Source organism: Rhinopithecus roxellana, chromosome 4 (assembly GCF_007565055.1).
Source record: "Rhinopithecus roxellana isolate Shanxi Qingling chromosome 4, ASM756505v1, whole genome shotgun sequence".
In the NCBI taxonomy this organism is placed as follows: Eukaryota; Metazoa; Chordata; class Mammalia; order Primates; family Cercopithecidae; genus Rhinopithecus; species Rhinopithecus roxellana.
Genome location: NC_044552.1, coordinates 42919147 through 42934681, shown reverse-complemented (window position 1 = coordinate 42934681; position 15535 = coordinate 42919147). Strand labels below are relative to the sequence as shown.

At 35.1% G+C, this 15535-nt stretch overlaps 1 protein-coding gene across 2 annotated transcripts in view; it reads right to left on the bottom strand.

Moving 5' to 3' along the window:
* The window catches only part of EYS (eyes shut homolog), a 1930870-nt gene that overhangs the window by 613492 nt on the left and 1301843 nt on the right, over positions 1 to 15535 (bottom strand). For both annotated transcript variants that reach the window (XM_030928557.1, XM_030928558.1), the window contains exon 27: positions 12980 to 13092. In XM_030928557.1, coding sequence (XP_030784417.1) covers positions 12980 to 13092 — 113 coding nt within the window. The remainder of the gene's footprint in view (positions 1 to 12979; positions 13093 to 15535) is intronic.

The following is a 15535-nucleotide window of genomic DNA, read 5'->3' as shown; positions in this document are numbered from 1 at the left end:
GTGTTAGTTGCTTTTCGGAAAAATTCAGGAAAAGGGACTATGTTGACTTAGGTTGAGGAGAAGCAAATGATAAACAACAACAAGTACAATAACAATAACTAGAAATTATAACATACATGCTATGTATTTGGCTCCATTCTGAGGATTTTAAAAAATATATATATCAAATCATGCAATACTCTGTGGTCAGTATTATTGTCATCATCACCATTTATAGATGAAGAAACCAAGAAGTCACATAGGAAATAAGTAATACAATCACTGTTCAATGTATGGTTCCAGAGTCATTGTTCTTCTTTACAGTTCTATATGATTGGTTCTAAGCTTTAGAATCAGACTGTTAATGATATCAAAATGTCACTTTACTTTAAAAATGTAAGCAGAGACCATACCAAAAACTATGCATTTAATCTTAATTTCCCTCATGAAATGGGAAGGATAGAATTTGCACATGGAATAAAAGCTCAATTCATTTGGGGAAATTATGATTTCACAAAACTGGTCACTTTATTGCTATTATTTAAAGAGTAGCCAAATGCATGTATGTGTACAAACATTTAAAATGAATATTTACTTAAAAGTAGGGTTTCTAGATAGTTACCACAAATGTATAAAAACATGTTATATGCTTTATAACTTACTCTCTATTGAAAAGCAAATAATGTCCAATTTAGTGATACTAATGACATTTTCAGATGATATGTGGGGGGGGTGGATAAAAGTGGAAAATGATCTCTGGTGCTTTCTATCTTTGGTTTCTGAATCATTTCCTTCTATTAAAATACTTGTGCCTATTTTCACAACACATTCATTCAGGTAACAGTAATTATTTAAAAGAGGATGGCAGGGTAATATAACATCACATTTAGTCCAGAGTCGTTATCCTTATATGGAAAAATTTGAGAATGTGTAATAAAGGGCAAGATGGTGTTTGGATATAAGGTAGCTTTAAAGGTGTATGTAAATGGTAGGTTTCTTGTAGTTACTTTTTTTTACAAAGTATTTTTTAAAATTATCCATATTGATGCATATTATTTTCACTGACTTATAAGTATTACTATTCCATCTTATTACCTTTTTAAACATCCATTTCCCTGCTTTGCAAAGTTCTACTATTTCTAATAAGGCTCTTCAGAGAGTCATTAGATTACACATGAGTGCTTCTGCAGGGAAGAAACTAGAGGTAGAATATCCGATTTAGCTGTTCTTTATATCATACTACATTGAAACCTGTCTACTCTGCCTGAATGAGAAAAATCAGTCTTTCATATTTTGGGCATAAGACATAAACAAATATGTGATAATAAAATTTTTGTGCCTGATATATATTCGACCTAATTATTAAGAACACAGGTGAAATAAATGTAGGTGACTATAAAATAGAGAAAATGCTATGAGTTAATCCATAGGTGAAAATATTTGCCATATACACAGATACAATTAGTATCAACTTTACTGTTGTAAAAAACCTTGGTAAAATGATTCAAGCAAACATAAAACCAAACAACAATCACCATCACCAAATAAACAAAAACCAAAATACCAAATTGGTGAATCAATTTCTCTGTCAATGCTATGTTAATAACTATTGCTAGATTTTCTTATATCAACATAAAGCTGATTGCAAAGAAGAGGTGAGGAAATAGATCAAACTATTCTAGAAATTTAAATATTTTGGTAAATTTAAAAAATGTGTCACTGAGCATCAAGCAAGAAATTTACAATTTGTGGTGATAGTCACCTTCCTTCCTTCATGTATGTAAGACTTTTAGCTTCTCAATAACAGAACCTCAGTGATATAATTAATATAAAATGGTAAAGTAAGACTACATTCCCTGTAATAAAATCCTACATCACGCGTAGTCTTCCAAGGACCATCTGTCCAGATAAGCCTTGCTGTAATAAGTAAACAGAGCCACCAGACAAATTAGTGGCAAGCTTCAATTCTCATAGTGTCATTTGGGGGTTATTTAAATGTTATTTGACTTTTTAACTGTGTTTATATTTGCACTGATAGTCAAAGGATTACCTACTATCCATCAGTAGTGGATAAAACTACTGATGGCTTAGTATGATACAAATAGTGGCACCAACTGTACTAGATATAGTATTATCACTTTAATTAAAAATTTTAAGATAATTGTACTTGAAATAGTGGTAACATTAACTTTATTCAAATATAAGTTATGAATTATACACCTTTTTAATAATGTGTATGATGAAAAGGGGGTATGCATAAAGTATTTCTGCTGTAAACTGGAGTAAGATGATGGCCTCAAGGAGAAACATGAGTCATTTTTGATGTGTAAGACCAACTAGCTGCTAATTTTTGTGGAACACAGTTTTACATGAAAGAACAACTAAATTTTAATGATTTAAAGAACGCATAATGATTATGCATTCTTGGGTATTGGGTAGACATTTTCTCAAAAAGAAAATGGGGCTGCCACTCCAAAGAAAACAGCTAACAGCATTTGTTGCCAATGTTAAAATTTGAACTTTCAAGCATATTTCAGAATTGTGGGCAAGTCATCTACCATGGTCAGAATGACAGCTATACAATACTTAAAATCTTTTCTGATGAGATTGTAGGGAATATTAACAAATATTATTTTTAAATATTTTACAAAGATATATGTTGACATTTGGTAGAGCTGAATAACTTGAGACCAATATTTTGGCAACAAAAAATTGTGCATGAATAAAAGATCCATTCAAAATGCAAGATAGAGCAATGAATGTTAATTTAATTGATTATAAAATGTCCATTGATTGGGTTTTACATTCCACTTTTCAACTCACCTTTAACAATGTATTAATTATCAATTTTGGCATAATATCAAAGAGGGGCACTCAATTATTTGAAAAGTCTATTAAAACTCTTTTATCTTTTCAAAATATATATGTGTTGGGAGGCCAAAATTTCTCCAACTACTTCAGCAAAATACTTATAGGACAGATTGAATGCAGAAGCACATATGAGGATCTAGCTGTATTAAGGCAGGTATTAAATATGTTTGCTGATACATAATATAGTGCCACTCTTATTATTTTTACTTGTTTTGGAAAAGTAAAACTGTTTTGCATAAAACATGCTATGTTATATTATTCATGTTAATGCATAATGAATTTGTCATTTTATTTTATAAGAATTAATAAAGGAAATAAGGCAGAGTAGGAATCACAAGAAATCTATCTCCCTACCTGGACAACAATTGTACTGGCACTCCATCTCAAAAAAAAAAAAAATTATATATATATATATAATTTTTTGAGATGGAGTCTCACTCCGTCACCCAGGCTGGAGTGCAGTGGCGTGATCTTGGCTCACTGCACCCTCTGCCTCTTGGGTTCAAGCAATTCTCCTGCTTCAGCCTCTCAAGTAGCTGGGACTACAGGTGTGTGCAACCACGCCAGGCTAATTTTTGTGTTTTTAGTAGAGATGGGGTATCACCATGTTGGCCAGACTGGTCTTGAACTCTTGACCTCATGATCCAACTGCCTGGGCCTCCCAAAGTGCTGGGATTACAGATGTGAGTCACCATGCCTGGCCCAGAATATTTTTGATGTAACTATTTTGAAATAGTGAAATCTATTGAAGGTTTACAACTTTCCAGGTGAAGGCTTCTAAATTAAATTGTGATTAATTTTGGTCAGTTTCAGCTCTTAAAACAGTAGCATGCACCCACGCTCCACTTCTTAGTCATGTGGCAGGCAGGTGTGTGCATGTTTCTGGTGCAGTCTGCACACAGCTTGTGAGGGCCATGTGGACAGAAAGGATCCTCTTCTCCACATATTAGACATCTGTGCTTTGATCACTGATTACTGCTTCTGATAATATAGCTGATCAGTGAAATAGATAGTGGTCATTGTCACACTTCCCCCACATTGTTGTTACTCCCCACCACCTTAAACTATTTTTCTCTTCACTGTTTGTCTCTTTTCACACTTTTGGAAGCTAACCACTAAAGATTAGAACATTCAAAAATAACTGCATATATGAGGAAAATTTTAAAATGGCCATCCATGCCCAGGAAAGGGTTTATAAAAGACTTGAGAAGTCTTTAAGAAACTCCATATAAAACAAACTCAGAGCTACATGGATACATATTAAAATCAGACTTTTGAAAACTAAAAATGAAGTGAAACTCTTAAAAGCAGCAAAAGAAAATCACTTTTCACATACAAGGATTCTCAATAAGATTAGATTTCTCATCAATAATTTTGTAGGCTAGAAGGTAAAAGTTTACAATATTCAAAATGCTGAAAGAAAACAACTCTGTAAAGCAAGAATTCTATATTTGACGAAAGAGTCCTTCAGAAGTTAGGAAGAGCTGGGTGCAGTGGTTCATGCCTGTAATTCCAACACTTTGGGAGGCCGAGGCAGTTGGATCACTTTAGGTCAGGAGTTTGAGACTAGCTTGGCCAACATTGTGAAACACCATCTCTACTAAAAATACAAAAATTAGCCAGGTGTTGTTGTGTGTGCCTGTAATCCCAACTACTCAGGATGCTGAGGCAGTGGAGTCACTTAAACCTAGGAGGCAGAGGTTGCAGTGAGCCAAGATAGTGCCACCGCACTCCAGCTTTGGTGACAGAGCAAGACTGTCTCAACAACAACAAAAAAATAATAAAAAGGTAGAAATTAAGACATTCCCAGATAAACAAAAGCTAAGAAAGTTTGTTACCACTGGACCTTCCTTGCTAGAAATGCTCAAGGGGAATCCTGCAGTGTGAAATGAAAGGCCCTGGATAGTAACTGTATGTCGAATGAAGAAATAAGAGTAAATTCATAGGCAATTATCAAAGCTAAATGGCTTATAATGCACTTTTTGTTTTATAATAATTTCTAATAATTGTTTTCTAAATAAAGAGATTAATACATTAAAATTATTCTAAAAGTTAATGTGCCATCAACAACCAAAAGGAGTGGGAACAGAGCTGTTAAAGGAGTAGAGTTTTTATTTGTTATAAACCCAAGTTAGAGTGTTAATGACTTTAGGCTGTTAATTGTGTGGTAACCACAAAGAAAATATCTATAGAATGTATGCAAAATAAAATTAGAAAAAAATTTTAAATACTTCACTATAAAAGATAAACTAAACATGAAAAGACAGTAATGTAAAAAATGAGAGACAAAAACTATAAAGAATAAGGAAAACAAATCACAAAATAGCAGAAGTCAATCCCTTCTTAGCAATTATTTTAATTATAAATGTTTGTACTCTTGAATCAAAAAATAGAAACCTGCAGAATGGATAAAAACACTTGATTCAACTATATGCTCTCTACCAAAGATTTACTTTAGATCTAAAATCACAAATATTAAATAGATTACAACTGAAAGGATGAAAAAAAAGATTATATGCAAATAGTAACCAAAAGAGAGTGGGGGGTTGCTAGCTTAATATCAGACAAAATAGACTTTAAAATAAAAACTGTTAACACCAAAGAAGAACATTATATGTTAATAAATGACTCAATACAGCAAGAAGATATAACATATATAAATGTAGGAGTTCAGTCAGGGTGGTGGGAAAAATTGTAAAATAGACACAAATCTTCTTGGAAGGCTAGAAGGTTTTGCAAAAGCCTAAGGATAGGGTTATGACTGAAGGCAGCCTAATACTCTTACCTTGAGTTAATAGCTTAAAGTAGGTACAAAGGAATGTAAGGGAGTTTATCTAAATAGCTTGTTTACTCATGTGGTCCTAAGACCAACCTTTGATCATTCGTGGGCAGAACTGATCTCTCTGGTTGAGGGTGACCAGATTAATTATCCACAGTTGTGTTAACTCAAAGCCTTTGTCATTTAAATCTGTGCTTAATAAATGCCTGTAGAGACAGCTAGTCAGGGCATGCATGGCTGTCACAACTCTGTGATCGGCCTGGCCCCTGGCCTTCTCTTTCACTGAATATCAGTGTCTGAGTACATTATTCATCCGTTGTGCAGCCTGGGTCTGTGGGTCAGACCCTAGCATGTGGTGCCTCATGTGAGGAATGCTGCAATGGAATGGTGATTGCGACGGAACCCTCGAAAATGAAGGTGAAAAGGACTGCGCAGTCAGTGAGTCAGTAAGTCATTGGTGCCCGCTCGGGATTTCCAAGTTTGGGGGAACTGTTCAGGCTAGGGTTTCATCATGGGACAACAGTTATCAGCTCAACAGAAACAGTATATAAAAGTATTAAAACAGCTGCTTAAAGCTAGTGGAGCCTCAGTTTCACAGGCTCTGTTAAGGGAACTAATGCAAACTATTGTATTCCATAACCCATGGTTCTCAGAAGGATGTATGCTAGACATAGAGCTCTGGGAACAAGTGGAGAGAAAGCAGAAACAACATCATGGGCAATGGGTCCCAGTATCATCTCTAACACTATGAGCTTTGGTGAGGTTGGCTCTGGTCCCATTATACACAGAAGAACCTAAAAAGGGGAAGGAGGAAGAACTGTCACCTACCTTACCACCTCCTTGTCCCTCAGATGTGCTATCACCAGGCCAAAATAACAAAGAGGAAATGGAGGTTTGCTTGAGTCCCCTCCTCTAATAAATTGGGAAAAAGACAAGGATGTGCTACATTCATGGGACCCTGTCTTAGGCAAGCGGCATTAGAAGGGGAGTTTTTAGCCTGCTGAGTAATGCAAGATCAACAAGGCAATTGAGTATATAAACCCATTTCTTTTCATGCTTATAAAAATTTAAGAAAAGACATTAGAGGCCAGAGCCACGTGGCCAAGCTGACAATGGGTGGAAGAAAAAGCTCGGTGTCAGGGAAGCTCGTGACACCCCAGGCTGGCAGAGGGCAGAAGCGACACAGACAAAAAGCGCCTAGGGAAGTGCAACACTGCTGCCTCCCTGGGATTCGCACTGCTGCCCTCCGGCTCCATGGGTGACCCATGGCAAAATTTCATGTGTTTCTTGTATATAAGAGACATCCCAGATTATAATTATCTTCTAAGATACAAGTAAAATTGAAGAATTTAAGAGACCTCTTTCTGATAATGGCCACTGTTGTTGTTTCTCCCTTACTCCTAAAGTGACTCTCTCCAAATCCAATTTAAGTAAAACAGTAACCGCCAAAGGGAGAGAAATTAAAAAGAGCCCATGAATTAATTGAGGAGCAATTAAAAGCCAGCCATACAGAACCATCAAACAGCCCCCGGAATTCACCCATTTTTGTCATTCCCAAAAAATCTGGTAAATGAAGGTTTTGCATGATCTACGTGCTATTAATGCTAATTTGCAACTTACAGGGCCCCTTCAACATGGCCTTCCCTCCACGCAGTGATTCCTCAAGATTGACTTACAATCGTTATTGACTGCTTTTATACCATTCCACTAGCAGAACAAGACAGAGAAAGATTTGTGTTTACAATACCAGCTATCAATAATGAAAAGCCAGCTTGCTGATTTCATTAAAAACTCCTTCCTCAAGGGATGCTAAACAGTCTTACCATGTGTCAGTTTCATGTAAATCAAACTTTGCTCCCTAGTAGAAAAGAATTTTCTGATTGCAAGGTTATTCATTTTATGGATGATATTTTACTAGCAGCCCCAACGGAGCCAATACCTGTAAAGCTAGTAACTCTGTCATAAAGAATACACATTTAAGAGATTTAATGATTGCACCTGAAAAAGTACAAATGTCTTCTCCTTGGAAGTATCTTGGGTACATACTAACTCCCTGGTAAGACCTCAAAATGTTAAATTAAATAGTAGCAACTTACATACCTTAAATGATTACTTAAATGATTATCAGAAATTACTAAGTGATATTAACTGGCTTCAGCCCACCTTGGACATACCTACTGATAAGTTGCAATACCTGTTTTCTATCTTAAAGGGCAATTGAGCCCTGGATTCTCCCAGGTATTTAACTCCTGCAGCAAAAAGGATAATCAAGGAAACAGAACAAACCATTTCTCACAGGCAACTAGATTGCATAGACCCAGGCTATTCAATTCAATTGTTTATTTTTCCCACTAAACACTCCCCTACAGGCTTAATAGGACAGACGGCCCCAGTACTATGCTTTCTAGAATGGGTTTTTTGCTCACATACTGGGACTAAAACACCCTTTCCCTATAATCAGTAAATTCATAAATTCAGGTCGCAGACAATGCAATCAATTGCTACATTATGATCCTAATATCATCAGGATTTCTTTAAGTAAAAAGCAATTTGAAGCAGTATTGCCATTACCTATCGATTTGCAAATAGCCTTCTCTGATTACACAGGCCATATTGACCATGCCCTTCCTGCTGATAAACTCCTTCAGTTCTTACCTCGTACTTCTGTGATGTTACCTGCAAAAATAGTTCACTCCCCTGTACCTAACGCTTTAACACTATTTACTGATGGTTCTGGTAAACATAGAAAAATGGCCATTTGGTGGAGATCACATAATTTCCTCCTCATTCTGGGTTTACTAGCACTCAAAAAACTGAGGTTGGGACCTCAATATTGGCTTTGGAGGCATTTTCCGCTCAACCCATCAATAATGTTAGTGACTCTGCTTACTCTGTTTATTTACTGCAGAACCTTGAGACGGCCATAATTAAGTCCACTCTAAAGCCCACCCTGTGTGTACTTTTTGACTTCAGCAATTGCTAAATCAACATACACATCTTATTTTTATTACACACATTCGAGCCCACAGCTCACCACCTGGCCCATTGGCTTATGGCAATGATCAAGCAGACCTTCAGGTTATGACATCACTGCTTGACCAAGACACCCAGTCACATCAGTTCTTCCACCAAAACTGGAGAAACTTAACTAAGCAATTTCAACCTACCCAGAGACTAGCTAAACAAGTTATTCTGCAATGTCCAGATTGCCAGCTCACAGGTATATCCCCTCTTTCAACAGGTGTTAACCCTAGAGGGTTCTAGTCCTCTAGGACTATGGCAGTTATGGCAAACAGATGTTATATCCTTAAATTTGGAAAACTTAGATATGTACATGTGTCCATTGATAACACTCATCTAATTAGTGCACACGCTCTTCCTGGAGAGTCCACCCGATATGTCACTAAACATCTTCATTTAACTTTTGCATTTATGGGGCAGCCCACAAAATTAAAACTGATAATGGTCCACTTATGGACCATTGCTGGACCACTTATGGCAGCTCACAATTTCAACAATTTTGTCACACATGGAATATCCAACATTGCATAAGCATCTCATATAACCCCCAATGGCAGGCCATATAGAACGTACCCACTCCACCCTTAAAAATATGCTCAAAAAAGGGGGAGTATGAGTAAGGACCCTGCAACACTACTAGCACAAGTCTTATTTACCCTTAATTTTTAAAATTAGATAAATTTCAATCAGCTATGGAAAAACACTGATAAAACCTGCAATTTTATGGAAAGATGTAAACAGTAATGAATGGTGTGGTACAAATGAAGTGCTAACATGGGGAAGAGGATATGATTGTGTTCACACCCCCTCGGGTCCTCTTTGGATTCCACCATGACACATCAAACTATACCATGGCTAGACCCAACCTGGAACCAGAAATGAAGAAAAGGATCCTATAGGACCCGCAGCCCTGGACATTACCTGGGGGATGCTGAAAAAGACAACTCAAGAGGCTGAACAAATCTTGCTCCAGACACACACATCATTCACTCCAGATAATGTGTTCCTTGCTATGCTTTATTAACCTTTTTTAAGTTCTCTCACTCTGCCTGCATGTGGTACCTGCTACACTCAAACATCCACTTCCCAGCTTCAAACAATGTGACTGCTTGGCTAAGAGAGATTATCATACACCCAGTGGGGTTCCTTAGTAACAGCACACATGGAACTAAATTCCATAGGGATTGGAAAAGAATGTTGCTAATTATACTCATGTTTGTCTTATGTTATTTACTAATTCTAGGATTCAAAGCAGGAATACGAGCAGTGTCCAGCATGCCTGACCTGTTGCTGCATACATCTGTACTCGTCAATCAACAAAGCCTGATGCAAAATAACAGAAAAGGGGGAAATATAAGAGTTCAGTCAGAGTGGTGGGAAAAATTGTAAAATAGACACAAACCTTCCTGGAAGGTCGGTAGGTTTTGCAAAAGCCTCAGGATAGGGTTATGGCTGAAGGCAGACTAATCCTCTTACCTTGAGTTAATAGCTTAAAGTACATACAAATGAATGTAAGGGAGTTTATCTAAATGGCTTGTTTACTCATGTGGTCCTAAGACCAACCTTTGATCATCAAGGGTGCATGATTGCTCTCTACTCAGGGGTTCAGCAAAATTAATTACTGTCTAGTGGTATTTACTTGAGACTTTTGTCATTTAATCTGTACTAAATAAATGCAAACTTCACCAGCTTATTGAAGCCGATGCTGCAGACTCTGGCAGTAGAGCCCTTTAGCCACACTGACAAGCAAAATATCTGTGTCCGTGTACGTCTTTCATCTGTCACTGGGTCAGCGTCTGTAGGACAGACCTAGCGTATAAACACTTAGGCACCTGATTACAGATTATCAAAATATATGAAGCTAAAAAGACAGAATTTAAGAGAGAAATAGACAATTCTACAATAATAGTGGAGAATTCAATAGCTACTCTCAATAATTAATAGGGTCACCATGTAAAAGATAATTAAGGAAACAGAGGACTTAACACAATAAACCAACTAGATCTAACAGACATACACAGAACATACTATGCAACAACAATAGCATGCACATTCTTAAAAGCATGTGGAACATTTTCCAGGATAGACTATATGTTAGGCCACAAATTAAATCTCAATAGAGGAAGGACATATGTCATATAAATTATCTTTTCTGATCACAGTGGTTAAAGTTGAAGATCAATAACAGAACTAAAACCAGAAAATTTATAAATCTGTGGAAACTAAACACTCTTTTTAACAACCAAAGGATCAAGGAATAAATTATAATGGAAAATAGAAAAATACTTAGAGACAAATAAAAATGAAAATACAACACACATCAAAATGTACGAGATGCGGTGAAAGCAGTGCTAAGGGGGAAATTCATAGCCATAAAAATGCTTACGTTAAAAAATAAGAAATCTCAAATTCAACAAGTTAACTACAACTTAATAAGCTAAAAAAAGAAGAACGAACAATCTAAACCCAAATTAGAGAGGACATTGATGAAAACAAAGTTGGTTGTTTGAAAAATTCAACAACATTGATATATCTTTAGTTAGATGTATTAAGTAAAATAAAAAGAAGACTCAATTAACTGAACTTAGTTGATGATATTGTAAATAAAATAGATTTTGTAGTTACTTTTTCAGATTGCTCATGCCTAGTGTGTAGAAATGCTTGTGAAGGGTGTTGAAGAAATTGGATATCCACATACAACAGAATGACCCAAATAGTTGGACCCTTACCTAAAACCATATACAATAATTAACTAAAAATGGATTAAAAAGATAAAATTTAAAGCTCTTAGTAGAAAACATAAGGGAAAAGGCTCACAACATAGAATTTGGCAGTTATTTCTTAGATATCGATATGACACCAAATGCACGGGCAATAAAAGAAAAAACACATTACTAAACAAAATGGTGCATCAAAAGATATTGTTAACAGAGTAAAAAGACAACTCAGAATGGAAGAAAAGATTTGCAAATCATATATCTGATAAGAGATTAATAATCAGATTATATAGATAACTCCTAAGACTAAACAAAGAAACAATCCAATTCAAAAATGGACAAAAAGTCAAATAGAAATGTCTCAAGAGAAGGTATACAAATATCCAACATATATATGAAAATCTCAAGAGAAGATACACAAATATCCAATAGACACATGAAAAGATGCTCAATAACATTAATAATTAGGGAAATGAGAAACAAAACTGCGAGGCTCAAATCATCCCACAGGGCTTCTAAAGGAAAAGAGTGTTCAAAAATCCAGATGGCTAGAGCTTCTCTGGTCTTGGATGAGGAACGACCTCACACTGATTAAGATATGAGCTTTTATGCTGTCCTGTGATCAAATAACCTGCCTCACCATGATATCTTACTTCTCCTTTTCCAATTTACCATAATACTACCAAAATAACCCCTTTTATAAAGGGTCATTTTAATTGTCTGAGTTCCTTTTTTTTTTTTTTTTTTTTTTTTTTGAGACGGAGTCTTGCTCTGTCGCCCAGGCTGGAGTGCAGTGGCGCGATCTCGGCTCATTGCAAGCTCCGCCGCCTCCCGGGTTCACGCCATTCTCCTGCCTCAGCCTCCCTAGAAGCTGGGACTACAGGCGCCTGCCACCATGCCCGACTAATTTTTTTTTGTATTTTTAGTAGAGACGGGGTTTCACCGTGTTCGCCAGGATGGTCTTGATCTCCTGACCTCGTGATCTGCCAGCCTCGGCCTCCCAAAGTGCTGGGATTACAGGCGTGAGCCACCGCGCCTGGCCCTGAGTTCCTTCTTAATAATATCAGGGAAGAAACAAAATTTTAACTACTTTTTACCAATGCATGAATGGCTAATATTTTCTTTGTGCTATCTCTTTAGTTCACCCAATTAAAAGCCATGTTTGGAGATTTCGGTAGCCAGAAGCAGTCTGAAAGAAATATATCTCCAATAATGGAAACTGAAGAACAAGACAACTTTTTAAGCGTGATAATTTGGAGAAAGGATGTATTTTAGCACTCCACACAATATAACACAGGCATGCTTGTCAGCATGCTTCATTTTTAAACGAATTCTGATAGAGGATGTTTTCTGATTGTGACTGATTATTCGTTGGATGGTATATTTTATATAGCACAAAACAGATACCCTTTATAAGTAATGGTCCATCTTAATTGGGATATAGCTTAAAAATTCAATCTGTAAGACAGTGAAGTAGAATGTAGGAATCTGAAACAAAAACAAAAGGAATGAAATATACTGCAGCCTTGATTAGATTATTTCCATTGGAAATGTTACCTTTTGGTATGGTTATTTGAACAGATTATTTGAAAAATAACTACTGCTATTTTACCTGCAATTGTTAATGTGATAGTTTCTCACTGCCTTGGATGGAATGAAAGATCTCCAGTTATTTATTTCTATAACTTCTATGCAGCCAGTAAAATTCTTGACTGGTACAGGCATCTGAGAGAGAGAGGAATAGAGAGAATTTATATGATTTTCTTGAATATATTATTCTTGCTTCAAACTGGTCAGGGTTGCAATTGGATTTGGAGGCTGATTTGATTTATTCAACATATTTATAGTACAGTAATTCAAATATTTTGTAAATATCAATCCAAAAAGTAATAGGATTTTTCCATATCTTGGCTATTATGAATAATGCTGCAATGAACATGGGCAAAATTATAAAGAAATTATGTTTGTGTACACATAAACACAATGCTATTCAACCTTATAAAAGAAGGAAATCTTGCCATTTGTTACAACCTGGATGAAACTGAAAGATATTATGCTAAGTGAAATAAGACACAAACAAATGTAATTATCTCACTTATAGGTAGATTCTAAAAAAATGAACTCAAATACACAGAAATAGAGAATAAAACTGTGGTTATAAAGCCAAGGTCTGAGGCTGTGGGTGGGGAGAAAATGTACAGGTTTAGATCAAGAGATAAAAAGCATCAGATATTTAGATAAACAAATCTACAGACCTAATGTATAACATGAGGACTATAGTTAAAAATATTGCATTGTATTTGGGACTTTTGGTGAATGAATAGATTTTAGCTGCTCTTGCTACATACACATGAAAAATGCGTAACTATGTGTGATAATGGATGTTAATTTGCTTCACTAGAGTTACTATTTTACTACCCATATGTATCTTATAACATCATGTGGCCCATACCTTAAATATATACAATCAAATTTATTTTAAAAATTAGTTGGAAGGAATGTCACCTTGTCAAGTTACTCATGCCTATGTATCTTAGTACTGTACAGATTACATAGTCACTAATACTTAAAGAAAAACATACATAATTACAGTAAATTATCAATGAAAAAATACAAGAAAAGCTAATACACTCATCCTTCCCATCAAGGCACTACATTTTTCCGTCTTTGGCTTGTTTCTTGCAATTTCTTCTTGCAGACATCAATTACCTTGCCCTCTCTGCAGATATCAAAACATTAAGAAGAATTGCTCTTCTAGGGATCAAAGCTAACAAAGTAACCTATAAAGACTTGTGATATTTTTTACATGTCTTTTGTGTTCTGCAGCCTGTCCTCCTTAGGAATAAGTTGGGGAAAAATGATAAAAAGATGCTAAGGGTCCAAGAACAAGAAGAGAAGTACACTGAAGAACATTTAATTTGGTGAACAAAAATAACCTATTCATTATGATCATACAATATTATACTAGTAATTACATGTACATCTAAATGTATATTTATGAGAAAAAGAGAAAGTAAAAGTGAGTATAGCTCAGAATTTAATAGTTAGAAATGAGCATTCATTCAGGTTCTGTCCTCTGATAAGCTCTTAATATTACTGAAAATGTCAAGCTTAGGTGAACCAAATTATGACCAGAGAAACCACTAAACATACACACTGAAAAATATATTGGTTTTCTTAATTTTTGAAATAAAATTTTACACTATATGCATCTCAAGACTTTGTATCTTATTGAATATATTATAAGTAATTAATAGAATAAGGCCTTTGTCTTGTTTAGAAATTTCAGGATTAATGTATTTCACTTTTTAAATCACAGTTTAGAACCTTTGAAAGTTTGCTATAGGCTCAAATGTACTGCAAAGACTCTCACCTAGTAATACTCTGTCAAATGTCAAAAATGACTGAACTAGAAAATAAAACAATATTTCACACAGTAAGTTTACAAACAAGTCAAGTAGATTCCAAAGAAACTATTTAATAGAAACATTTGGCTTTTATGTGCTGCAGTTGGGAAAGTACGGATTTGCCATTGTTAAAGTTTTCTGAGCTTTATTAATCTTTAATTTTTAGATTTAATTCTTATTTTTATTGCAGTTATACATTAACTTAGTTTTTTAAATTTAAAAATAAAGTTTATGTCTATGTCTCCTGAAATATTATAGTTTACTATTAAAAAATAAAATGGTCTTATAAAAATGCTTTTGATTATAATAATAGTGAATATTCAAATTTAAATTTGACATAGTTCAGCAATGGCATAAAAGTATATTTACACTGCAGTACATATTTTTCTCTGTTAAGATCCTTATTATTCATAGGGATAAAAAAAGGAGAAAATGATAATGTTTAAATTAATATAAACACACTAGAGAGCTATGAAAAATGTTCTAAAAATGATTCTATGATTATTGAGATACTTCTCAGAACTCTATAATTCAATTTCATTCACACATTATGAATTTCAAATGCATAGTAATTTATTCACCTTGGGCTTTGAAAAATGACAAGAGAAAATTTCCCAGCCATTAGCCTTTACATTTGAGTAAATTCAAAATTTCTTCATTTCTTATGTTTTAATAGACTGACCACTCTCTAGTTCTATTACACATTATCTTTTTGCAGTACTGTTAGGAATAGTTATTTAGCTTGCAAATAAATTCCCACG